The sequence below is a fragment of the Hemiscyllium ocellatum genome, chromosome 4 (assembly GCF_020745735.1).
Source record: "Hemiscyllium ocellatum isolate sHemOce1 chromosome 4, sHemOce1.pat.X.cur, whole genome shotgun sequence".
NCBI classification, from domain to species: domain Eukaryota; kingdom Metazoa; phylum Chordata; class Chondrichthyes; order Orectolobiformes; family Hemiscylliidae; genus Hemiscyllium; species Hemiscyllium ocellatum.
Genome location: NC_083404.1, coordinates 18,919,081 through 18,944,582, shown reverse-complemented (window position 1 = coordinate 18,944,582; position 25,502 = coordinate 18,919,081). Strand labels below are relative to the sequence as shown.

Here is a 25,502-nt window from a genome sequence, read left to right as displayed (position 1 = left end):
ATTTCTCATTGACCTTGAAGAAAGAAGCTCCCAAAGAGATGAGGTGTGTGTGGTAGTTTTCTTCTGCACTGTTGTTAATATCAGCCCAAGTGGATCTTTAGGCAAAATTGATGTAGTCTCACAGCATAAATAGCCAATCACATGAAAGAATTCTCTTAGACCAGAAACCCAGAGGTAATATGTATTGATTGTCGTTCACAGCTCAATGTTTATTTGAAGCCAGTTGCCCTGATTTTTATTGGGGTTTCTCTGAATGGAACGTGTATCATTGCTACCTAATCATGTTTTCGCCAAAGCAGATGTTCTTGACTAGGTTATCCCTCATGCTTTGAGTTTCTTGATCATTCTAGTTAACACTTAAGTATGATAAGTTATACTTTTGGAGAGATGAGATGAAAATTGCAAGTTGAGGTCATCTGCGCTTCTTTCACATACAGGATATTATGACAGACATTTGAAGTAAATCACTACCTGTCTTAGTTCATCATCAGTATGGGATTGTGGATCGGACTTGCGTAACAGAGTAACATTAAAATCAGAATAAAACATTCTTGGTGTAAGTTGTAATTTATTTCCAAGGTTTTCAACAGTTATGTTACCTTTTTGAGAATGAGCATTAGTTTTGTGATCTACTCTTGGATAAAGAGATTCTTAAATGTAACCTAAGTATGGTAAATATGTGTTGCTGCCGACACAAGTCACAATGTACATTTCTTGTTTTGGAACGTTTTCTCCTGTTTGTTGTGAAATCAAATGCTGTCCATTCAGTGTTTGAACATTAATTTAAGTGAACTAATGCCAACACTTTCCCATCCCAAAGATTGTTTTGTTGCATTACTGTTCTTGTTTGTTAGATTGCCATCTGAGAAGTGTTGTTCTGATATAATAATACTATTAAATCTTTAATTTTCTTATTAGTTCCGAATGAATGAGTTTGGAGCCCTGGAAATTATTACGACTGAAGAACAGGATGGAGCTTCCAGTGCACGGATTGCTGAAGAGCCGACAAGTATAAGGAATAGTGCTTACAGTGAAGCATCTAATGTTCAAGGTAAGGAAACAACAAACACTGAATAATGGAGGGAAGCCCTTTTGATGTTTAAATATACAGGATATTATGACAGACATTTGAAGTAAATCACTACCTGTCTTAGTTCATCATCAGTATGGGATTGTGGATCGGACTTGCGTAACAGAGTAACATTAAAATCAGAATAAAACGTTTTTGGTGTAAGTTGTAATTTATTTCCAAGGTTTTCAATGGTTATGTTACCTTTTTTGAGAATGAGCATTCTTCTTTGAGGTTTACAAGTGTGTAGATCCCTTTTCTAACCATAATGGCTGTACTGCAATTTCCCAGAACAGGCGTTTGGTGTTATTTGGAGACTCTGGAATAAATCCTTACATGGCAGACAGGTGTAAGAGTGGTCACTGCCTATTATTTAATTTCATTATATGCTGTGAATAACATAGAATGAAAGAAAAAGAGAGTTGCCAAACTCAGTTGTGTTACTTGGAGGTATTTGAAGAGAGATATTTTGACTTAGCCAAAGAGATTTTCCAGCGGTTTTATTTTGTTTTATACTTAGAGAAGTTGTGCTAGGTGTCTTTTTGAATGCCAGGTGGGAATGAGAAAACATGGGCATAAAGCATCTTATGCAAGTAATTCTTGTTAAGGGAGGTGTAACATATGTTGTTAGATTCATAATTAGCCCCAGTGCAGTTTGATAAATTAGGTGTGCAGCAATTATTTTCAAGTTTTTATTGCTGGCTCACATGAAGGAAAAGTGAGTGGATATTGTTTACCTTCCCAATTTTTGTCAGGTCAGTTTTCTAGCCCTGGTCTGGAGTTCTGGGTGAGCGCATCACTGATCTTCCCTCCCTCAGTATATTTGTGCAGACAGTACAAAGCTGGGTGGCAATGTGTGCTGCGACGAGGATGCGAAGAGACTGCAGGGTGATGTGGACAGGCTGGTTGAGTGGGCACATAGTTGGCAAATGCAATTTAATGTGGATAAATGTGAGGTTATCTGCTTTGGTGGCTAAAAGACAGGAAGGCAGATTATTATCTGAATGATGTCAGTTTAGGAGAAGATGAAGTGCAACGAGACCTGGGAGACATGCAGGGAGCAGTCACTGAAGGTTGGTATGCAGGTGCAGAAAGCAGTGAGGAAAGCTCAGGGTTTGATGGCCTTCATAGTGAGAGGATTAGAGTATCGGAGTTATGCTGGGCCTTGGTGAGGCCACATGTTGAGTATCGTTTACAGTTTTGGTCTCCTCCTCTGAGGAAGGACATTCTTGCTATTGAGGCGGTCCAGTGAAGGTTCACCAGACTGTTTCCTGGGATGGCAGGACTGACATTTGAGGAAAGATAGGATCAGCTGGGCTTAGAAGAAGGAGGGGGCATGTCCTTAAATCTTCGTCATTGTGACTCTATTGATCCTCCAGCACCCCCCAACCACAGCATAGTGTATCAGTGCACTGACTACCTCATGTTTCATGCTTGTGGTTTAGGTTTAAAATGCTAATTTTACTCCCAGTTGCCTCACTTTCAAACTGGCTGTGGAATTCAATTGTATCCTGATCATCTAGGGGTACCATACCTCCAAGGAAAAAAAATAATCCGATGATATTACATAACATTGAGTCGAATATGGCCTCCATTCTAGCTGGTTTCAGAATATCAGATCAAAACCATTCCATGAGCTTCTCAGCCAGACTACTAGTGCCAAACTGATTTTTTTTCAGTTTCTTTCTAGGTCAACATGTGTCATGATTATCGCTGTCCCTTTATCATTAGGAAGCAGTATCCCTTGTGTGCTTTGTCCCACATTGTTTTTACTGTATGGGTGCCTGACCACCCCCACCCCACCCCCATCTTTCCCCTGCTGTTCCTCATCTCTATCCAAACCAACTCTACATTTTGATCTCTTGAACAGAAGTTATTTCTAGCTATTGCACAGATGCCATTCAATTGAGAGGATCAATCAAAAGTTTTGAATTCCTGGTTAGATATGTGGTCCAGTCCAGGAACCAATATGTTTCTCAAGTTTTACAGAATTGATTACATTTTTCAAAACAAGTACAAACAATGAGTTATTCGTACTTCAGTCGGTCCACTTCATGATGCCAGTTTATGACACTCATTTATTGGGCGCAGGTGTTTTGTTCCCTTCTGTTGTCTGAACATGTCGTTCTGTCTTCAGACATCCTCTATTGTATACTGAGTCACAAAGAATCATCACTAATTGACTCACTCACCACTGCCTGCTGCATGATCAAAGGCATCCCGAACTCTAATTGGCTTATTATTGCAGAAACAATTAATGTTCAATATTGGATTGATCAGGTAGTATCTGTCCAATTTCAAATTGATTGTTTTAAAAGTGATGGTCATCTCACTGAAATCCTTTCCGATTGTCGGGTTTGGAGGGAATTGGGCCTGCTGTTGGAAAGTGGGACTAGATTAGGTTGGGAGATCTGGTCGGCATGGACAAGTTGGAATGAAGGGTCTGTTTCCATGTTGTACTTCTCTATGACTCTATGATCTGCTCTTTGATGTGTCAATCATTAGTAAGATCATGCCTTTTGTTATAGTTTCTTTCTCTTAGCTTACTGACTACATAGGCATTTTCCATGATGTAATGGCAACAGAAAGTCCATGGATAGAAGTTTGGTGTTACCTTCTAGTGATTTAATATCATCCCAGTTGACACTTGTGAATGTTCTCCAGAATCTATCAATGTCCTTTAACTGAAAGAACCAACAACTGTTGATGCCCAAAGCAAGTTAAATCTCAAATTAACCAACAAAACTAATATACACATGTCTGTTATGTACTTTGAAGTTACAAAATGAGACCAATTAAAACTTTCAGAACTGTATTCTGATTAAAAGCTGCTTTGCCTTCAAAACTGTTTTCATACTTATAGCTCAGAGTTACATAAGCTTGAGCCATAAAAGCCATCAACCCATGACCTTCCTTTTGACCATGTGGCATTTTTCATAATCTAAATTTTTTTGACATTACTGACAATTAAACAAAATCTAATTTAATTGCTCACATGCTTAATCAGGTCAAAGTTATTAATTATTGAAAAATAACTCAATGCTTCACTTCTAGCTCTGAGTAAAAAGATTTTGGGACCACATCTTATTTGCCATATAATCTGATATTTCACTGCTGTCTCTTGGATAAAGCATTAACCTAATGTCCCATCTTGTTTTAAATCTGTATTCGATTCTGAGAAAGGATCACTGGGCCTGAAACGTTAACTCTGATTTCTCTCCACGGATGCTGCCAGACCTGCTGAGCTCAGTAATATCAGTTTTTGTTTCTGATTTCCAGCAACTGCAGTGCTTTCAGTTTTTATTTAGGTTGTAATCTCTATGGGTACAGAGAAGCAAGGTTTCGGAGGGAATCCTGAGGGACAGGATGTACATGTATTTGGAAAGGCAAGGACTGATTCGGGATAATCAACATGGCTTTGTGTGTGGGAAATCATGTCTCACAAACTTGATTGAGTTTTTTGAAAAAGTAACAAAGAAGATTGATGAGGGCAGAGCAGTAGATGTGATCTATATGGACTACAGTAAGGCGTTCGACAAGGTTCCCCATGGGAGACTGCTTAGCAAGGTTAGGTCTCACGGAATACAGGGAGAAATAGCCATTTGGATACAGAACTGGCTCAAAGGTAGAAGACAGAGGGTGGTGGTGGAGGGTTGTTTTTCAGACTGGAGGCTTGTGACCAGTGGAGTGCCACAAGGATCGGTGCTGGGCCCTCTACGTTTTGTCATTTACATAAATGATTGGATGCAAGCATAAGAGGGACAGTTAGTAAGTTTGCAGATGACACCAAAATTGGAGATGTAGTGGACAGCGAAGAGGGTTACCTCAGATTACAACAGGATCTGGACCAGATGGGCCAATGGGCTGAGGAGTGGCAGATGGAGTTTAATTCAGATAAATGCAAGGTGCTGCATTTTGGGAAAGCAAATCTTAGCAGAACTTATACACTTAATGTTAAGGTACTAGGGAGTGTTGCTGAACGAAGACACCTTGGAGTGCAGGTTCGTAACTCCTTGAAAGTGGAGTCGCAGGTAGATAGGATAGTGAAGAAGGCGTTTGGTATGCTTTCCTTTATTTGGTCAGAATATTGAGTACAGGAGTTGGGAGGTCATGTTGCGGCTGTACAGGACATTGGTTAGGCCACTGTTGGAATATTGCGTGCAATTCTGGTCTCCTTCCTATCGGAAAGCTGTTGTGAAACTTGAAAGGGTTCAGAAAATATTTACAAGGATGTTGCCAGGGCTGGAGGATCTGAGCTACAGGGAGAGGCTGAACAGTCTAGGGATGTTTTCCCTGGAGCGTCGGAGGCTGAGGGGTGACCTTATAGAGGTTTACCAAATTATGAGGGGCATAGATAGGATAAAAAGACAAAGTCTTTTCCCTGGGGTGGGGGAGTCCAGAACTAGAGGGTATAGGTTTAGGGTGAGAGGGGAAGATATAAAAGAGATCTAAGAGGCAACTTTTTCACAAAGAGGGTGGTACGTGTATGGAATGAGCTGCCAGAGGATGTGGTGGAGGCTGGTACAATTGCAACATTTAAGAGGCATTTGGATGGGTATATGAATAGGAAGGGTTTGGAGGGATATGGGCCGGGTGCTGGCAGGTGGGACTAGATTGGGTTGGGATATCTGGTCAGCATAGACGGGTTGGACCGAAGGGTCTGTTTCCATGCTGTACATCTCTATGACTCTAAGAGCAGATGAGCTCTCTACTGCTCCGACTGACATCTATCCCATAGACGGTGATTTAATAATAGTGAGACCTTATGCATAATTGCCTCCCATTTTTCCCAGTTAGCACAGCGTCAACTCTTAAATGAATTATTAGTTGTAAAATGGGATATCCTAAGATTTTAAAAATTACAAGACTTTTTTGTATATTCACAGTCATTAAAAATATTGGCGCAGGAGTCGGTCGTTTCAACCCCTCTATCTTGCTTTGCTACTCAGTAAGATCATGGCTGATCTTTGACATCAATTCACTTCCTTGCCTAATACCTTCACTTGGTTCCCCAAAAGTCTTATCTATCAATACATAGGAACCCATAGCTCTGTAAGATAAGAATTAGAAGGTGAGACCATAAGGGTCCATGTTTGCTGGAAGAGAATGCATTTGTTTGTTTTTTTAACAAACTAGAGCAAACTTTGTTCAAGCAGGGTAAATATGATTGATAGAATAGAAAACATGGGAAATTTACAATGAAATACAATGCAGTTTTAAATGATGTCTTCAAACATAAATAAAACATATAGAGATTTTCATTAGAAGAATTAGAATTCCTACGGTGTGGAACAGGCCCTTCGGCCCAACAAGTCAACACTGACCCTCCAAAGAGTAACCCACCCAGACCCATTCCCCTATCCTATATTTACCCCTGACTAATGCACCTAACCTGCACATCCCTAAGGGCAATTTAGCATGGCACACCTTTGGATTGTAGGAGGAAACCTGAGCACCCGGAGGAAACCCACACAGACACTGGGAGAATGTGCAAACTCCACACACAGTCACTTGAGGATGGAATCCAACCCGTGTTCCTGGTGCTGTGAGGCAGCAGTGCTAACCACCAAGCCGCCCCCCAATTAGTGATCAAAGCGTGTCAAATTTTTAAAAAGTAGGAAGCGTTTATCCCTCAGTTGTGTAAATTTTTATAAATTTCTTTGAAACGTACACAGTTGTTCAATACATAGCAATGCAAAACCATATTTGGGAAGTGAAAAATGATAAATCAGTAACAAAAGCATTTGGACACAAAAAATAGTAGGAAAATGGATTCACAGTTGAGATTTAGAGGCTAAAATAATGTGCTGACTGAGTAAGAAAAGGATACTGAAAGAGGTAACAGTGTATTCTGCAGTGGGTAAGGTAAGGCATCAGGAGAGATTGCTTTGGGAGTTACCCTGATTGTCGAAGGAGTTTGCAGTCTGGAAAAACAGTGCTGCTTCTTGAGGTTTCAGAAGCAGTTCTTATAATATTGCAGTAAGCAAAATGAAGAATCCCAGTGAAAATGCACAGGCCGTTGCTCTTGCAAGATTGAATGGGAGAGAAAGAAAGTGCAGACTTTGAGCCGAGGAAATTAAGAAGTAGCTAATAATAGAGCAGCCTCTAGGCTGAGAAAGCTTTCAGAAAAAGTTATCTGCTCTTAAGTTGTGAATAATGAAAGAGTTTTAAACTGAAAATTCAACAAATTAGTTTCGTTGATTGTACTTGTATTTCTATATAGTTAACATGAGAACATGCATTTTTGAAGTTCTTCATTGGTGGTGAATCCATGCTGTCTTTGCAATGTAGATAGTCATTCTTGGTATGCATTTGTCAAATGATTGATTGCTTTTCTAGTTGGAAAGTATTTTCTAATTTGACAATGGTAGTACATTCCGGATTGATTGGATGAGCTGGATGAACTGCTCAGAGTTTCTTGGTGATTCTGCAATATGGCATTCGTGTGCACCTTACAGGGTGTGAAATATCCAAAGAATCTGGAAGGCATGCAGTTTACTCTTATCTGTCAATTAATTTTTGAGTGAAAAATTGTGGTTTGTATGCTCCCAGTTTCCTAGTTGCGTTCTGCTGATGATAGTAACAAACAAAAATTACTGGAGAAACATGGCAGGTCTGACAGCATCTGTGGAGCGAAGACAGAGCCAAAGTTTCAAGCCCACTGACCATCCTACAGAACTCATTGCCCCTGCTGAGGATGTGTGATTGCAGAATCTCTGGACTAATCTCCACTTTAAGTAAAGTATATGTATGAATGCGCTTTTAGTATATCAAGCATTCTACTCTCAAAACAAGCATGCCTAATATTTGGTTGCTGGTGGTGTCTTTTGATTGCAATTCTGTACTGATTGTACAGAAGGCTGAATTGAGATTATCCCTCAAACCATAAATTTGTATGTGCTTATCTCAGTTAATGGAGCTTTTGAAAGATTTATTTGTGATGTCATAAAGTACTCAGCTATTACTTTGTGTACACAATAATCCTGAAACTGAAATGCTGTACACCTCTCATAAATTGACTGTTTCAATTCAGTTTTATCATGAAGATGCTGTGATTTGAATGTGGCTGTTTCCAAACCATTAAAATGAGATGCGATCATGTATTAGCAGTTTTATTCATTCATCTTAGAACATAGAACAATACAGCGCAGAACAGGCCCTTTGACCCTCGCTATTGCGCCCATCTATGAACTATTCTCAACTCGTCCCCCTACACTATCCCAAAATCATCTATGTGTTTTTCTAAGGATTGTTTAAATCTCCCTAATGTGGCTGAGTTGACTACATTAGCAGGTAGGGCATTCCATGCCCTTACCATACTCTGCATAAAGAACCTGCCTCTGACATCTGTCTTAAATTAAGACAGATTAATTGAGTAAACTGATTGAGTAAACCTGATTGATGAGGAATTATATAATGATCTACAGAATTCATCAAAAAGCGAAGTTGCTTATTTACATTTAGTAAGATGCTTACGCAGTCCTTTACAGACTCAAACATGCTTCAACACTTTGGTGTTTGAGTTGAAGCAGTATGTTAGAACTGCTGCTATTGAATATTTGTACACGTTTTCAAATGGAGCATCATCCAGAATTTCAATGAGATGGAGTCAACAGTCAAAATAAATATGAGAAATCTAATAGTTGCTGAGGATAGAATACCTGTCTTCTTCTTGACCTGAAGAGACTAATTCATCTTTAGTGAAACGACCAAGTGCCGTGTTTTTTTTCTCTGTTCAAATAGCAATCGTCATGTGAGATGGCAGGTTAAAGAATCCTTCTGACTGCCTTTCTATGGCCAATGGAAGCTTGGTGTGGGCAGGGCCTCACTTCACATATGATCAGGTGATGGTGGGGAAGAAGAACAATGTACACTGGCATCTCAAGATCACAACAGTAGGCTACTGGCTATTGTAGAGAGGGCTGGAGAAGGGATTGAGGGGTTGGCTAGGGTTTCATATGGCTGCAGTCACAAAAATCTGTTACCTTTGGACTTCACTTGGCTGAACAAGCTCATAATGCGTGCAATGTTGAGTCCTAAAATAGCATTACACTTTCTGTATCAGAGGAATTTCTTAATGATTTTTAGATTACTATAAACTGTTCTGATTGCTTGCTAAGGGGAGAGGTAGGATGTAGTTTTTGTTAAACACAATCCTGGTCCCCTCTTCAGCCATTAACTGCCAACATTGGTCACTGCACAAGCTGTTTTCCCACATTCTGACCCAATAATGAAGTCTTTGCTGCTGCTTTGACAGAGTCTAACCCACATAGATCATGGATCAAGTTTTAATACATAATTATATGCTCCTTAAATCCAAACTATGTGCGCTTATGGTCATCAGTACAACTCGCAAGATTTAATAACCTGAATCTCTTTGTTTGCTGTTAGCCTAGAGAATGCTGTCAGTGTTATAAATGATCGTGGCTTCCATTATTCAAACGTGATTTCTATGTAATGACAATATCCATTGTATGAGCAACTGGATGAATGCAAAAACAGTAGTTTGTATTTAATTCAGGTGTACATTTAAAGTTGCATTTTAGTGCCTTTTGTGAAGCTAAGGAGGGGAAGGAGAGGGCAACTCGATTTCTCTAAGGATATTATATTAGGGTGTTGTCATTACAGGTTTAGTAAATAATAATAAAAATACTATGGTTGAAATTATGATAAGTTTTGCTTATACTTTGGAAATGAAATGCACACCAACTTAGCTGTGAGAAAGTCTGCACCAAATCTGCAGACATGGGTCTGAATTGAGCTTCCTATGATTAACATGGGTGCACAGCTATGCAGAATTGGGAACGTGTGGGACAGGGAACAAATAGGCCAGACACAGGTATTTCATCCAAAATGTGGGAATGATGCCAATCTGAAAGAAATTGCACAATACAACAAGCTGATGTCTCTTAGCAAATGCATGTTATGTTTGGTGCCTCAGATATGTTAATTAGGGTATTGATGCCTGTTGGAGACTGAAATAACTCCAAGGAGCCAGGTATCTAGTTGCCAAGTCACCATTTATTTACATGTGCACAATACATAGACTCTACCTAGCTACCTGAGAGCCTAGTCCTGAGAGTGAGGAGACTCTCTGAGACTCCTGTTTAAATCTGTCAGTCCAGTGCTCCCTGATGAGGCCAGGTTAACAACCTCAATCAGGGATCTTATACTCAAGATCCGCCTGACTCTCGCTCCAATCACTACAAAGACCCTTTTTCCACAATTAGTCACCAAAGGTTTGGGTAGGCGCGAGATTTGTCCCCTATGCTTGAAAACTACAGGTAGGTTTATTCTTCCAGGAAGTGAGGCTAGGTGGATCTGGAGTGTACTGTCCCAGTGATTGCCATGCCCTCTGCCCTGGAACTTAGCTGAGGGACGTTTCCATTCCAAAATTTAATCTTAAAGCAGTTATCAGCGCTTCCTAAATCATTTTGGTGAGGGCCAAGCTCCAGTTTTAAGCTGGCCTTTGGCCTATGTTCTGAGGGGTATAATGTCCAGACTTAGATTATTTACAGGGCATTACCTGGACCACTTCCATTCCTGACCCTGAGATCCCTGTGATTCTGACCTCGGCCTCTTGTTTGCTTTGAGTTTAATGAAGCCCAATGCTCAATTTCTGGAGACCGTAGATTCTCGTTGTTCGTGGGCAGTGCAGTTACCCTGTGTGATGGGGAAAAAGGAATGTGTATTAAAAGCTTCAACTTCTACTTGAGCTCAGTGTTGGAATCAAGCACTTTTGAACCAGTTACACTGTGGCCAGGAAAAACAAGACAACACTCTTGGTCCCAATTCCATTGCTTATCCCCAGACCCTGACTAATTACCCACAGTCTGTCATGTTACCAGAGTGAATTATTCAGTATTCTTAAATATATCAGGCTTAATGTCAAAAATATGGGATACTTTGGGTGTGAATCTCCATGTTAATCAGTCTAGGATCTTGCAGTTAAACAGAGGAGTCTTGTTTCAATTAAGTCTCAACTGGATTCAGCCTTTAAGGCCTATGGAAAAAGATAATGCTTTAAATGTATTTCTTCTTGAGGATTTCATGCAGCAAAAAACAATTTCGGGCTTGGGTCCAGAATTTGAACTGGTTTAGACAGATTTGTATAGATTTGGAAATACGAAACGTCCCGGCAGATTTTAACATGTGTGGCACAGTGGTTAGCACTGCTGCCTCACAGCACCAGAGACCCAGGTTCAGTTCCCGCCTCAGGCGACTGTGTGGAGTTTGCACATTCTCCCCGTGTCTGCGTGGGTTTCCTCCGGGTGCTCTGGTTTCCTCCCACAGTCCAAACAAAATGTGCAGGTTAGGTGAATTGGCCATGCTAAATTGCCCGTAGTGTTAGGTGAAGGGGTTAATGTAGGTGAGTGGGTGGCGGGTCGGTGTGGACTTGTTGGGCCGAAGGGCCTGTTTGCACACTGTAACTAATCTAATCTAATCTAATCTAAATTACAAGTCTTGTCCATGATGTCAGGCACAGGTGATTGTCAAAGGAGGGAAGATAAACTAGAAGTAGGATTTTCTGGAGAATGATTGACCATAGTTCAGCTGTTGCAAAATTCTTAATATATTTTGATGACACGTACAGGTTGTTCTGCTATACCGTGCGTTTCTTCAACACTAATTCGCTATAATGCGATTGACGAATAGGGGATGCTGTTTCTAAAGCACGAACTTTTAAAATGTGTGTTGACTATAGCACGATTGCATCACCAACACTTTGTGTTATTTGTATTGCATGATTCTTTTTTAGTGCAGGGTTGCACAGGGATGTGACTATCATGATATAGAAGAAATCACTGAGGCTATAGTGACTTGTATGACTTTAATTCTGCAGTACAGAGGACCTTTGGGCTTCTATGTCATTAAAGATGGCAACTGGTAGTGGTTCAACCTGAGGGTTACCATGCCTGAGGGACGAGTTTGAGAAGGTTTGACCTTCATGGAGATCTGAGTCATGAGTGTGGTATTGGAAAAGCACAGCAGGTGGAGGAGCAGGAGAATCAATGTTTCAGGAATGATGAAGGGCTTACACGTGAAACGTCGATTCTCCTGCTCTTCGGATGTGACCTGACCTGCTGTGCTTTTCCAGCACTACAGTCTCCAGCATCTGCAGTCCTCCCTTTCTCCTCCTTCATGGAGATCTGCAGAATAGTGAAGAGAGAAAGGCACCGTAAGAAGCTTCCTCGTTTGTTTCTGTTGTGGGCAGTAAAGGATCGTCATAAACAGCATTCAAGAGCAATTTTGATTAAGGCCACCTGTCTACTATAAATAAAGACATATTTACAACCGAAAAGAATAGAAAATTAAATTTGTAGCAAATAAGAAGTATAACAGTATTTGATTGAGTATTCCAATGATAAATGTTTAAAGTAGTCCTTCACTTATTGTTGGAGAATTGAAAACTTTTCTAAACTTAACCTTTTTATAAATTTAAAGTTAGCATAACAACACAACATCAAAAGAAAACAACATCATAACCCCTACAAAAAATTTGGATTGAGTCTAGTTGATCCCGAGATGTGTTTAAAAACTTGCGAGGAAGGAAGAGCAGTTTTGAGGCACTGGGAAAGAACTGACATCAATCTGAAGAAAGAAGGAAACAACTTATTTATACGGTGTGTTTTACAATTTCAAGACATCCCAAAATACTTCACAAACAACAAAATATTTCTGAAGCGTTGCCATTGTTACACTGTAGAGAATTGCCATTGTTACACTGTGACCAATTTGGGAACATCAATGAAATAACTGATTTGATATTCTGTTTCAGTGATGTTAGTTTTCTGATGTTGGCCAAGATGCTATTTTTCCAATGTGTAACGGAAATTATCACAATGATTTATGGAATGATGGATAGACCGTTTCACTGTTCAAGATTGTATTTGGAAATGAAGGAGAAAAGTTTTACTTTCGCTTTTGAAGACTGTAAGAGAACTAAAGGAAATGTTTTCAGGAGGGCAGTACCTGAAGTAGCATTAGAGAAGAGTGGCTGAAAATGTGTTGCTGGTTAAAGCACAGCAGGTTAGGCAGCATCCAAGGAACAGGAAATTTGACGTTTCGGGCCAGAGCCCTTCATCAGGAATAGAGAAGAGTGGGCCAGTGTCAAAATATTGGACAGTGCATCCTGAATATATATACATGGCTGTAGGAGATTCAAAGGTATGGTGGGACAGGTCGATGAGGACTAAGATTTTAAAGCTAATTCACAGGAGCATTAGGAATTTAAGTTGATTGATGAGGGTAAATGAAGTAGGCTATTACATAATCGCCACTGAATTAAATTGGCCATTGTTTCCTTACTGTATGTCACAACAGAAGGCATTACTGAAGGTGGTGGTGCAAATGACGTGACACACATGGAAGGCATCTGCTGCTGTGAAAACTGTGGAAGGTATCGGATAATGGAGGAGTTCAATCAACAAGATTGTTTTTGCGGCACAAACTGTCAGCAACAATACACAGATCAGTAAGTAGGAACGAAACTTAAAGAGCTTTTTGTTTCAATTGTGGTTTCTGTGACTTGGGAACAGAATTTTAAACACCTAAACGGTCACCACATGTATGATGGTAGTTTCAAGCCAAGTTGAAGGGTAAGTATTGAATTTTGTCCGTAGAGTACAATTCTGAGAAGAAATAGACAGACTCTGAAACAGTGGTCTGACCATGTTTTTGAATATTGAGGTAAGTGTTGTGAATTTGTGTTTCTGGTGCAGAATATAGTGTGAGAAAAGTATATGTCAAAACTTCAAAGGTAGGAATTTGTGCATTTTGTATAGTTTTCAAAGGTATAAAATTTAAACCTGATTTGTTATGCTATACACATTCAATGCCTTTCTCACGAGGGGCTGTGAGACGGAGGTGGTGGGTAGGATGGGGGATCCTCAGGGCTTTTCCACCCATCTGTCATGACTTTGGCAGAGAAGCCACCTAAACCCCGCAAAAGTCGCTCAAATATGTGAAGCGTTGACTGCCAGGTCTCTGTGGGAGTTGTAAATAAATGCTGGAAATGCTCAGCAAATCTGGCAGCATCTGTAGAGAGTGAGAGGGAGAGAGAGATGAAGTGAACCTTGCAAATCTACAGAATTCTGTGGGAGTTTGTTAGATAAGGTGGCCCTCTGTTTATTTCAGTGGGACTATGAGGAGACTGTTCTGTTGCAGTCACCAAAACTGCAGGGCTGATTTGTCCTGTCCACTCAGTGTCACACCCATCTTTAAATTCGGGGGGCGGGGGGGTAGGGGGGAAATGTCGAGATCGAGGGTGCTTAAGAGGCCAAATGAACCTGATAGCTAGTGGGATTATAGTTGCTATGGTATACATGAATTTTGATAAATTTTAAATGACCGGTACTAGACAGAATTTAGGAATGTGGATCGGAAAATATCAGAGTAGAAAGAAATCAAGGATTATCTTGCAAGGAAACACATTGCAGGTGGAGTTCCGCTGCTGAGCCACTTATGTTCTTGTTTTACAGTTGATAATGTAGCTCTTGGTGATCTATTGTTTAAATTTACTCAAGATTAGAGTGGTGCTGGAAATAGACAGCAGGTCAGGTAGCATCCAAGGAACAGGAAAATCAACATTTCGGGCAAGAGTCCTTCAGGAATTCCTGATAGATTTTCCTGTTCCTCAGATACTGCCTGACCTGTGCGTTCTATTCTAATCCTGACTCTAATCTCCAGCATCTGCAGTCCTCACATTCGCCTGTTTAAATTTATTGTCAAATCCTACTGTTGTTGTTGATATTGGCAAACAATAAATATTACCATCTGGGATGGACCTTTTCATTCCTAAAAGCCCACTTCCTTCGTTACAAATATAGATTTCTTCATATCTGCTCAGAACTAATGTTCGACTAACTGTTTAATAGGAGAGAGTGAGGCAGCATCCGAGGAGCAGGAGAATCGATGTTTCGGGCACAAGCCCTTCATCAGGAATGAGGCTTGTGGACCAGGGGGCTGAGAGATAAATGGGGCTGGGGGGAAGGTAGCTGAGAATGCTATAGGTAGATAAAGATGGGAGAGAAGATGAGAGGTAGCAGAGGAGGGTGGAGCAGATAGATGGGAAGGACGATAGACAGGTTAGGAGGACAATACTGAGTTGCAAGGTTGGGAATGGGATAAGGTGGGATAAAACTCTTTAATATTTCATTAGTTCATCTTTTTCTTAGGAAAGAATGCGATTTTGACTCCCCTTTACTGCCATTTTGCTAGACTCAGTTGTGAAATGGTGCTGTCACTTGTGAGTATAAAGATTTTGACCTTCAAATCCTCATCTAGACTAATAAAAACCCAAAAGAACTGTGGATGCTGTACATCAGAGGCAAAAATAGAAATTTCTGGAAAAGCTCAGCAGGTCTGACAACATTTGTGGAGAGAAATTGGAGTTAACGTTTTAAGTCAAATACCTTTCCTCAGAACTGGTGGTAGGTTCCTATGAGTTCTGAGGAAGGGTCACTCGACCTGAAATATTAACTCCAATTTCTCTTCACAGATGCTGCTAGACCTGCTGAGCATTTCCAGAAATTTCTATTTTTGCATTCTCTAAACTTGGGGGGCATGAGCAGATAATCTTATTGACATTCTGTTGTACTATTCAATGTGCAATATTTCAGACGTGATATCCAACCCAACCCTGTGTTAGCTTAAAGACTCCAAATATTTCTCTCAATTATTAATCTCTTCTTGAATACTTCACATGAACATACATTTCAACTTATTAAGAACCTGCCTATCTCTACTTCGAGGATGAGTTTTCTTGAAGGCTCATTTTTTTTTGCATTCTGGCTGTGAATTGTGACGTTTTAACCTGAAGAGAGTTTGAGATAAGGAACTTGCGAGTGGAGATGGGTGGTTTGTAGATTTGCTGAAGGTTGTAGAAATAAAGAGGGACAAAGGTATGATCAGATTTCAATTTCAAGATGAAAACTTCTAAATCGAGGTGCTGGGTGACTAATTAAGATAAACTTTCAAGTTTTATAGACAGTAAGAGTAACCTTGAAATCTGTCACTCTTCTCCATTGTTTTTAATATCCACATATGTTTGCACTGACTTATTGTACAATAGTCCTACCTTCATCAGGTACCTTCAAATTTCGATTTCCATTCCCAAGGATTTCTGGAGTATTCAGGTTGGGAGCTGAGCTTGTATCTGCTGAGTGCCCAGACCCAGCCGCCCAATAGAGTGTGGATTACTCCTTTTCCTTGAAAAATGAGGACTGGGTGTCAGGGCAGGGCATTCACTAATTCCTGTTGCAGAGCATTACACCCTGTTTTGATCAGAGTAATTACTACCAGGTCAAGATATTGCAGGTTAGATCTTAGAGTCAGGGAATAAAGCAGGACAGAAACAGACCCTTCGGTCCAACTCATCCATGCTGACCAAGTTTCAGAAACTAAACTCGTCCCATTTGCCTATGTTTGCCCCGTATCCCTCTAAACCTTTCCTATTTGTGTACCTATCCTACACCCACCACTTCCTCTGGCAGTTCATTCCACATACAAACCACCAACCGTGTGAAAAAGGTATCCCTCAGGTCCCTTTAAGATCCTTCTGCTCTCACCTTAAAAATACACCCTCTAGTTTTAAACTTCCCTACCCTGGCAAAAAGACCTTTACTATTGACCTTATCAATGCCTGTCATGATTTTATAAACCGCTATAAGGTCACCCCTCAACCTCTTACACTCCAGTGAATGAAGACCCAGCCTATCCAATGCTCTTTCTAACTCAAAGTTCTTCCAGTCCTGGCAATGTCCTGGTAAATATTTTCTGAACCCTCTCCAATTTAATAATCTCATTCCTATAGTAGGGCAACCAGAACTGTACACACTACTCCAGAAGTGGCCTCATCAACATCTTGTGCAACCACAACATGATGTCCCAACTTGTGTACTCAAAGGTCTGAGCAATGAAGGCAACTGTGCTAAACACCTTCTTAACCACACTGTCGATCTGTAATGCAACTCTTCAAGAAGTATGTAATTTTAAACTGTTCCCAATCTTCAGGTCTATTCATTTTTCTTGCCAATTTGTTTAGCCTCTTCTTTGAATCTAATACTTTCTCCAGCTTCCCTGGTAAGCCATGGTTTGGCCACTGTTCTCTTTACATAACACATAGAATAGTACAGGCCCTTTGGCCCTCAATGTTGTGCTGACTTTTTATCTTACTCTAAGATCTAACTAACCTATACACCTTTTATTTTAATACCATCCATGTGCCTGTCCAAGAGTCACTTAAATGTCCCTAATGTATCTGACTCTACCACCACCACTGGCAGTGCATTCCATGCAACCACCACTCTCTGTGTAAAGAATCGACTTCTGGCACCTCCCCTAAATCTTCTTCCAATCATCTTCAAATTATGTCCCCTCGTGATAGCGATTTCTGCCATGGGAAAAAGTCTCTGACTATTCACTCTATCTGTGCCTCTCACCATCATGTACACCTCTATCTACTTCTCGCTTTTCTTTATTCCAATGAGAAAAGCCCTAGTTCCCTTAACCTTTCTTTATCAGACATGTCCTCCAGTCCAGGCAACATCCTGGTAAATCTCCTCTGCATCCTCTCTAAAGCTTCCACATCCTTCCTGTAATGAGGGGACCAGAACTGAACATAATATTCCAACTGTGGTCTAGCCAGGGCTTTATACAGCTGCAGCATAACCTCGCTGCTCTTAAACTCAGTCCCTCTGCTAATGAAAGCCAACATGCCACATGTCGTCTTAACAACCCTATCAACCTGGGTGGTAACTTTGAGGGATCTATGGACATGGACCCCAAGATCTCTCTGTTCCTCCACACTGCCAAGAATCCTGCCTTTAACCCTGTATTCTATTTTCAAATTCCTCCTTCCAACATGAATCACTTCACACTTTTCCAGGTTGACCTCCATCTGCCACTTCTCAGCCCAGTTCTGCATCCTGTCGATGTCCCGTTGCAACCTACAACATCCCATCCCACTATCCACAACTCAACCAACCTTTGTGTCATTGGCAAATCTACTAACTGACCCTTCTACTTGCTCATCCAAGTCATTTATAAAAATCACAAAGAGCAGAGGTCCCAGAACAGATCCCTGTGGAACACCACTGGTCACCGAGCTCCAGGCTGAATACTTCCATCAGCTACCACCCTCTGTCTTCTATGCATCAGCCAATTCTATATCCAGACAGGCAGACTTCCCAGTATCCCATGCCTCCTTACTTTCTGTCTGAGCCTACCATGGGGAAACTTATCAAACGCCTTGCTAAATCCATATACACCACATCCACTGCTCTACCTTCGTTAATGGGTTTTGCCAAATGGTCAAAGAATTCAAAAAGGCTTGGAAGGCATGACCTACTCCTCACAAAGCCATTTGACTACCTCCTGAAGAAGGGCTTATGCCCGAAATGTTGAATCTCCTGTTCCTTGGATGCTGCCTGACCTGCTGCGCTTTTCCAGCAACACATTTTCAGCTTTTGTCTCTAATCCAACTATGGTTTTCCAAGTAATCGTAATTCCTGTCTATCAGGATCCTCTCCAATAATTTGCCCACCACAGATGTGAGATTGACTGACTGGTCCGTTATTCCTATTTCCTTTCTTGAACAGAGAATAGCATTTGCCATTCTCCAATCACCTGGCACTAATCCAGTGGACAGTGAGGATGCAAAGATCATTGCCAAAAGTGCAGCAATCTTTTCCCTCGCTTCCCGTAGTAATCTTGGGTATGTCCCATCTGGCCCATGGGACTTATGTATCCTTATGTCTTTCAAAATTTTCAGCACATACTGCTCCTTAACATCAACCTGTTTGAGCATGTCAGCCTGTTTCATGTTGTCCTCACGAATGTCAAAGTCCCTCTCAGTAGTGAATGCTGAAGCAATATATTCATTAAGGACCTCTCCTACCTCCTGTAACTCCAGGCACAAGTTCCCTCCACTATCTCTAATTGGCCCTACCCTCACTCTGGCCATCCTGTTGTTCCTCACAAAAATCCAAAATGGTCTCCCTTCTCGTCGGACCTGTGTTGAGTCAGGAATCCTTCCTGGACAAAAACTGTTCTATCCAAACTATTTGAACTAAGGAGGTTCTGATCAGTATTAGGGAAGTTAAAGTCGTCCATGCCATCAACCCTGTTACTTCTGCACCTTTCCAAAATCACCTCCCAATGTGCTCCTCTGTGTCTCTGTTGCTAATGGGGGTTCTGTAGAAAACTCCCAATAAAGTGACTGCTCCTTTCCTGTTTCTGACGTCCAGCCATACTGACTCAGTAGACAAATCCTCCTTGGCGGCCTCCTTTTCTTCAGCTGTGATACTATCCCTGATTAGCAATGTCACTCCCCCACATCTTTTACTTGCACAATAAAAGCATAAACAATTTTTGTGGTTCACTCATTCACTCTTTGAATGTTTGCCATTGCCTATTCATTGTCTTTCCTATCAGCCACATTTCCTAGTCCATCATAGCTAACTCATGCTTTATGCGATCGCAGTTTACCAGCACCCAGGTCTCAGAATCAACCACATCTATCATATAATGATCATTCATCTCCAAGGGATCACTCACAATGACAATACCATTTATTCCTTTCTGATTGCGCAGAACTCAGTCTAAGATGGCCCGTTATCCAGTTAGTTTCTCAATGTGTTGGTCCAAATAACCATCTGGCATAGTCTAAGAATTCTTCTTCTATGGTAGTTATGATTTGGAGATGCTGGTGTTGGACCTGGGTGTACAAAATTAAAAACCACATGACACCAGGTTATAGTCTAACAGATTTAATTGGAAGCACTGGCTTTCGGAGCGCTGCTCCTTCATCAGGTGGTTATGGAGTACACCCAATTGTAAGACACAGAATTTCTAGCAAAAGTTTACAGTGTGATGTAACTGATATTATACATTGAAAAATACCTTGATTGTTTGTTAAGTCTCTCATCTGTTAGAATGACCATGTTAGTTTCCCTTCTTTCATACGTATATCATAAAACTTTTTTTAAAAAGTTATCTTCTCAGGTTAACTTTAACAATTGGAGTCAGCCAGCTAATATGTTGAAGATGTAGGCCCCCTATGTGCTGTTGTCTGTAACATAATGTTGAGATGGATTCTAATAAAAAAAAATTGAGTTAACGCAATCTTACATGGATTCATGCAATTTTTGAGCAAAGTACAATGCAACTCGGCAAGTACAAATTCACCTCACAAATGTATATGTGTATGTGTGTTTGTGTGTATGTCTGGGGTGGGGGAGTTGTGAGTGACTGTGAGAGAGAGTGTATATATGTGTGTGTGTGTGTGTGTGAGTGTAAAGGTGTCTACGTCTGTGAGCGGGTGCATGTGAGAGTGTGTGTGTGTGTGTGTGTGTATGTGTATGTGTGTGTGTGTGTGTGTGTGTGTGTGTGTGTTTGTATATACACACGCGCACAAGTTGGAATGTGTGTGTATAGTGCAATGGTGGTCACCTGTAGTGTGACATGAACTCATGGAGATAGACACGAACTGCAGCTGACAGGGTACCCTTCGTTGTCCAGTACTTCCCAGGAGCCGGAAAACTACGTCATGTTCTTTGCGGCCTGCAACACGTTATCAATGAGGATGAGCATCTCGCCAAGACCTTCCCCACACCTCCACTGATCGCCTTTAAACAACCATCAAACCTCAAACAGATCATTGTTCGTAGCAAACTGCCCTGCTTTCAGGACAACTCCATGTAGCCCTGTCACGGTAGGTGCTGCAAGACATGTCAGAGTGTAGACATAGATATCACCATTATGCGTGCGGACACCTCCCACCATGTACGGGGGGGGGGTACTCACGTGACTCAGCCAGCGTTGTCTATCTCATACGCTGTAGGGGAGGATGCCCTGAGGCATGGTACATTGGTGAAACCAAGCAGAGGCTACAGCAATGGATGAATGGGCACCGCACAACAATCAACAGACAGGAGTGTTCCCTCCCAGTTGGAGAGAACTTCAGTGGTCCAGGACATTCGACCCCAGACCTTCGGGTGACCATCCTCCAAGGCGGACTTCGGGACAGGCAGCAGTGAAAAGTGGCTGAGCAGAGGCTGATAGCTAAGTTCGGTACCCATAGGGATTGCCTCAACTGGGACCTTGGGTTCATGTCACACTACAGATGATCACCATTGCACTACACACACAGGCGCGCACACGCACACAGGTACTCCTATACACACATAGGTACTCCTATACACACATGTACACGCAGACACACCTATACATAGACACGCAATCAGACAACCTATACATAGATACGTGCACACTCGCACATCCACTCTCTCACAGACTTAGACCCCTTTACACACACACATACAATCTCTCTCACAGATACACACAGCTCCCTACCAAGAGACACACGGACACGCCTACAGACACACACACTCCCATATGCACCCTCTCACAGACCCCTTTGCACTCACATATGCACACATACACACACTCACTCACAACCACCCCCCCTCACCTCAGACGGACACACACACACAAAAAAACCACATGCACACATACGTTTGTGAGGTGAATTCATACTTGCAGAGTTACATTGTACTTCACTCAAAAATTGCATGAATCCATGTAAGACTCTATTAACTCATTTTTTTTAGATTAGAATCCGTCTCAACATTATGTTACAAACAACAGCACACAGGGGCCTACACCTTCAACACATTAGCTGGCTGACACCAATTGTTAAAGTTAACCTGAGAATGTAACTTTTTTAAAAAAAGTTTTGCGATTTACATATGAAAGAAGTGAAAATAACATGGTCATTCTAACAGATGAGACTTAACAAACAATCAAGGTATTTTTCAATGTATAATATCATTTACATCACACTGTAAACTTTTGCTAGAAATTCTGTGTCTTACAATTGGGTGTACTCCATAACCACCTGATGAAGGAGCAGCGCTCCGAAAGCTAGTGCTTCCAATTAAACTTGTTGGACTATAACCTGGTGTCGTGTGATTTTTAATCTTCTTTGGTATTGTGACTAATTTGATTCACTCAATTTATATGCTGATTAAAGACACCCATAATTACAAATGTTCATTCACCACATCCCTCTCTGATTTCCAGTTTAATGCCATTCCAACATCACTCCAATTTGAGTGGTCAGCATACAACCGCACTAATATTTTTTTAGTCCCTTAGAATTTCTCAATTCTAGATACTATATTGTTTGCGCTAACACTTTTTTCCTTAATATTATGTTTATATCCTCTTTAACCAGTAATGTAACTCCACCACTTTTTTCTTTTTGTCTGTCCTTCCCAAGTACTGAATACCCTGCAGGCTTAGTTCACATCCCCAGTCACCCTGCACTCACATTTCTGTTAGGCCAACAGTATTATACCATTTACATCCATTTGTGTGATTAATTCATCCACTTTATTTCGAATGCTCCATGTATTCAGGTACAAAGCCTTAAGGCTTGTCTTTTTAATGTTCTTTGCCCTATTCCCACTTTTTTTACTGTGGCCTTGTTCAATTCTGGTCTTTAATTCACATTTGCTACACAAATACCAGACAATGGCTATCTCTAACAAGAGAGTATTTTACCATTGCTGAATCCCTTACTCTTAGCATCCTGAGCTTTCCACACTGCAGAAACTGAACTTCACCAGTGCTATAAATACATTGGCTACAACAGCAGGTCAGAAGCTGGGAGTTCTATAATGAGTAACTCATCTTCTGTCTCCTCAGTACCTGTCCATCTCTGCAAAGCACAAGTCAGGAGTGTGGAATATTCACCCTAGACCTGGATGGGTACGATAGGGTCCAACAATAGTTGAGATGCTTAGTGCCAATGCGCCACCTTTAACATTAATTCCCTTAACCACTGCCGCTCAGTGGTCATGTGTGTATATCATCTACAAGATGTAGTGAAGTAATTCACCAACACCCTTCCAATAGTAACTTGCAAAATCAGGTCAAAGGTAGCAAATTCATAAGCCACCCACCATCATGACTTGGAGCTACATGATTGTTCCTTCAGTGTCTCTGGGTGAAAATCCGGAACTTACTTCCGAACTGCACTGTAGATGTCCATACACTCCAATGACTGCAGCAGTTCAAGAAGGCAGCTTGTTATTTTGATTTTGCACTCTTAATAACACACCAAGCATTATACAAACTTGTGAATGTGACATTTTGAAGGCAAAAAAGACAAATTTGGAAATATTACATCTCAAATTTTAATGCAGCATTTGACAGCTTTGGAACAGAGAGCAGTCTGCCTAATATTTCTGTAGCTTGTTAACTTATGCTTTCCATGGCGTCCTTACTAAAAGAAAGGTTAGCATAAAAATGGTGAAACTGATCAAAGATGACAATATTAAATAATTGTAATCTTAGTGATATACTTCTATGTGATTTTTTTAGAAATTGCGTATGTAAGTCATATTTCAATACGATATTCTCCAACAGACAGCCCATTGTGGATCTTGTACCCATCAAGCAAAATGCTGGAACATTATTGAAATGCATCAAAAAGCGAAACAGGAAAGTGAGTGTGAATGTAAAGGAAGATTCTGATGAAGATTTTGAAGATGGCCACATGGTTTGTGATAACTGTAGATATTTATTTTATTATGCGGTGGCACTTTTTAAGAAAGCAAAATTTCATCAAGCCTCAAGTTTTTACTTTGCATCCCAAGTTTTTGTGATAAATTTGATGTTGGCAGGATGTGGTAATTGATTTACACCTGCATAAAATTTGTCTTATAAATTGGGTCCTACCCCAGCCCAGTAGTCACAGAACCCTTTTGATTCAAGCCCCTTCATGTGAAAGTTAGTGGTGCCAGAAACACTTTATCTCATGCATCCTAGTAGTGGATCTGTGCCTACTGCAGAAGTAGGCACATTCCCAATAATTTTCAGGTTTCCAAAGATAGCAGGGCAGTGGGTGTAGAGGTCTGATGTAATAATTTTTCCCACTCCAATTGCTTCGCTGCACCTGGCAACTGAGTAATGAGGTGAAACGGAACATAAGATCCTGCTTAGCCAGATGGTGCAGAGTATACTTCTTGACTGGAACTAATATCACCTTTTCCATCTGTGATTGATAGCTGCAGTGAAAGCATCATTCACAGGTCAAGTGCACAAACTCAGTAGAGTTATTATGAAGCAATATTCAAGTCAAATAAGAAGAAAAACCTACATTGCGCATACGTTTCTGTATCCTCTCACTACAGAGAACCATTTTCTCCAAGTTTCCTGACCACAGTTATTTCGAATCCTTAGGCATTTTTTCAATTTGTTTTCCAACAACTAGAGTGTGCAATTAATTGGAATGTTCTCAGGAGAACTAGGAACTGATTAGTGATTTGGTTTGAAAATATATTCCTGTTGGTGAAGAGTGCATCTTTCGTTGGCTCAAGGTATTAATTGCAGCATTCCTTTGAAACAAAAGTAAATGTTTCCACTGTTGTTGCATCTGGAAAACAATTAGTGTTGTTTTGTTTTTATTACTCCTTTAGTAGTTCCATTGTGACACACTTCAGTATAGATTTGAGGGTTTTCTAAACCATCACAGCTTGCTTGTGTGCTTCATAATCTCAGATTATAAAAAGTTCCTGTTTTGTAGAGGCAGAGGGAGGTGAGTGGGGTGGGGGGGTGGAGGTGGCAGTGGAGAGGCCTAGCTACATGAAAAGTCTCAATACCACCCTGACTGAGACTTCTCTGATGTAGTTCATATTGAAGTTCTCATGCACTGCTGACATGTCCACCCCTGCATTTGCAGTGTATTCTACAATCTGAGTCAGTATCTATCAAATTTGGATGACTCATTGAGAGTATCATTTAGATCGTTTGTTGGTATTTTGTTTCTGGATGCTAGACCTCTGAGGTGCTGATAATATGGTTCCTTGGCCAAAGGCAGACTTTTTTTTCTCTCTCCTGTGAATAGCTATACCTGATTGCTCATCAGTAATCTCTTCACTAACCTCAGAAATTACAGCAATACCAATTTAGGCTCAGCCTCATATAAGATGTAAGCAATGGTGCAGCATCTTCACAATGTCGGGAAAGGGAGCGAGAGAGCCTTGTATCAAAAGTTGTATTAAAACATAACAAGAAATTAATGCATAAGAGGAACAAAGATGCTCTTTTTTTGACATCCAAAGTTTTTGACTGTTGCTCTACATATGTAAAGCAAAAGTTTGTATTTGGTTATTGTATGAAATTTTGTGATGCTGAAGAGATAGATAATTTCAGTGTATACACTTGAAGAATGGAATGTGTTATGCATTATAAGTAAAACCAAGGACTGCCAAAGAAGGAATACTTGAGTAAACAAAAACAGATTTACACGGGCGATAAAACTGTATAGTGCAAACAGGACTTTGAAAAACTCAGGTTGAATGTCAGACAAATGTGACAATAGTCTGGGTGCTTGTAATGGATGCTTTCAGGTGAAACGTAATAT

The 25,502-nt window shown here is 40.7% G+C and overlaps 1 protein-coding gene across 1 annotated transcript in view; it reads left to right on the top strand.

Annotated features, from left to right (window-relative positions):
* Positions 1 to 1,037: 1,037 nt before the first annotated feature.
* Positions 1,038 to 25,502, top strand: part of LOC132815316 (lethal(3)malignant brain tumor-like protein 4) — a 251,003-nt gene continuing 226,538 nt past the window's right edge. Inside the window, exons 1-3 of the mRNA XM_060824166.1 lie at positions 1,038 to 1,051; positions 13,394 to 13,544; positions 23,504 to 23,636. Of these exons, the coding sequence (XP_060680149.1) occupies positions 13,435 to 13,544; positions 23,504 to 23,636 (243 nt within the window). The 5' untranslated portion in view covers positions 1,038 to 1,051; positions 13,394 to 13,434. The remainder of the gene's footprint in view (positions 1,052 to 13,393; positions 13,545 to 23,503; positions 23,637 to 25,502) is intronic.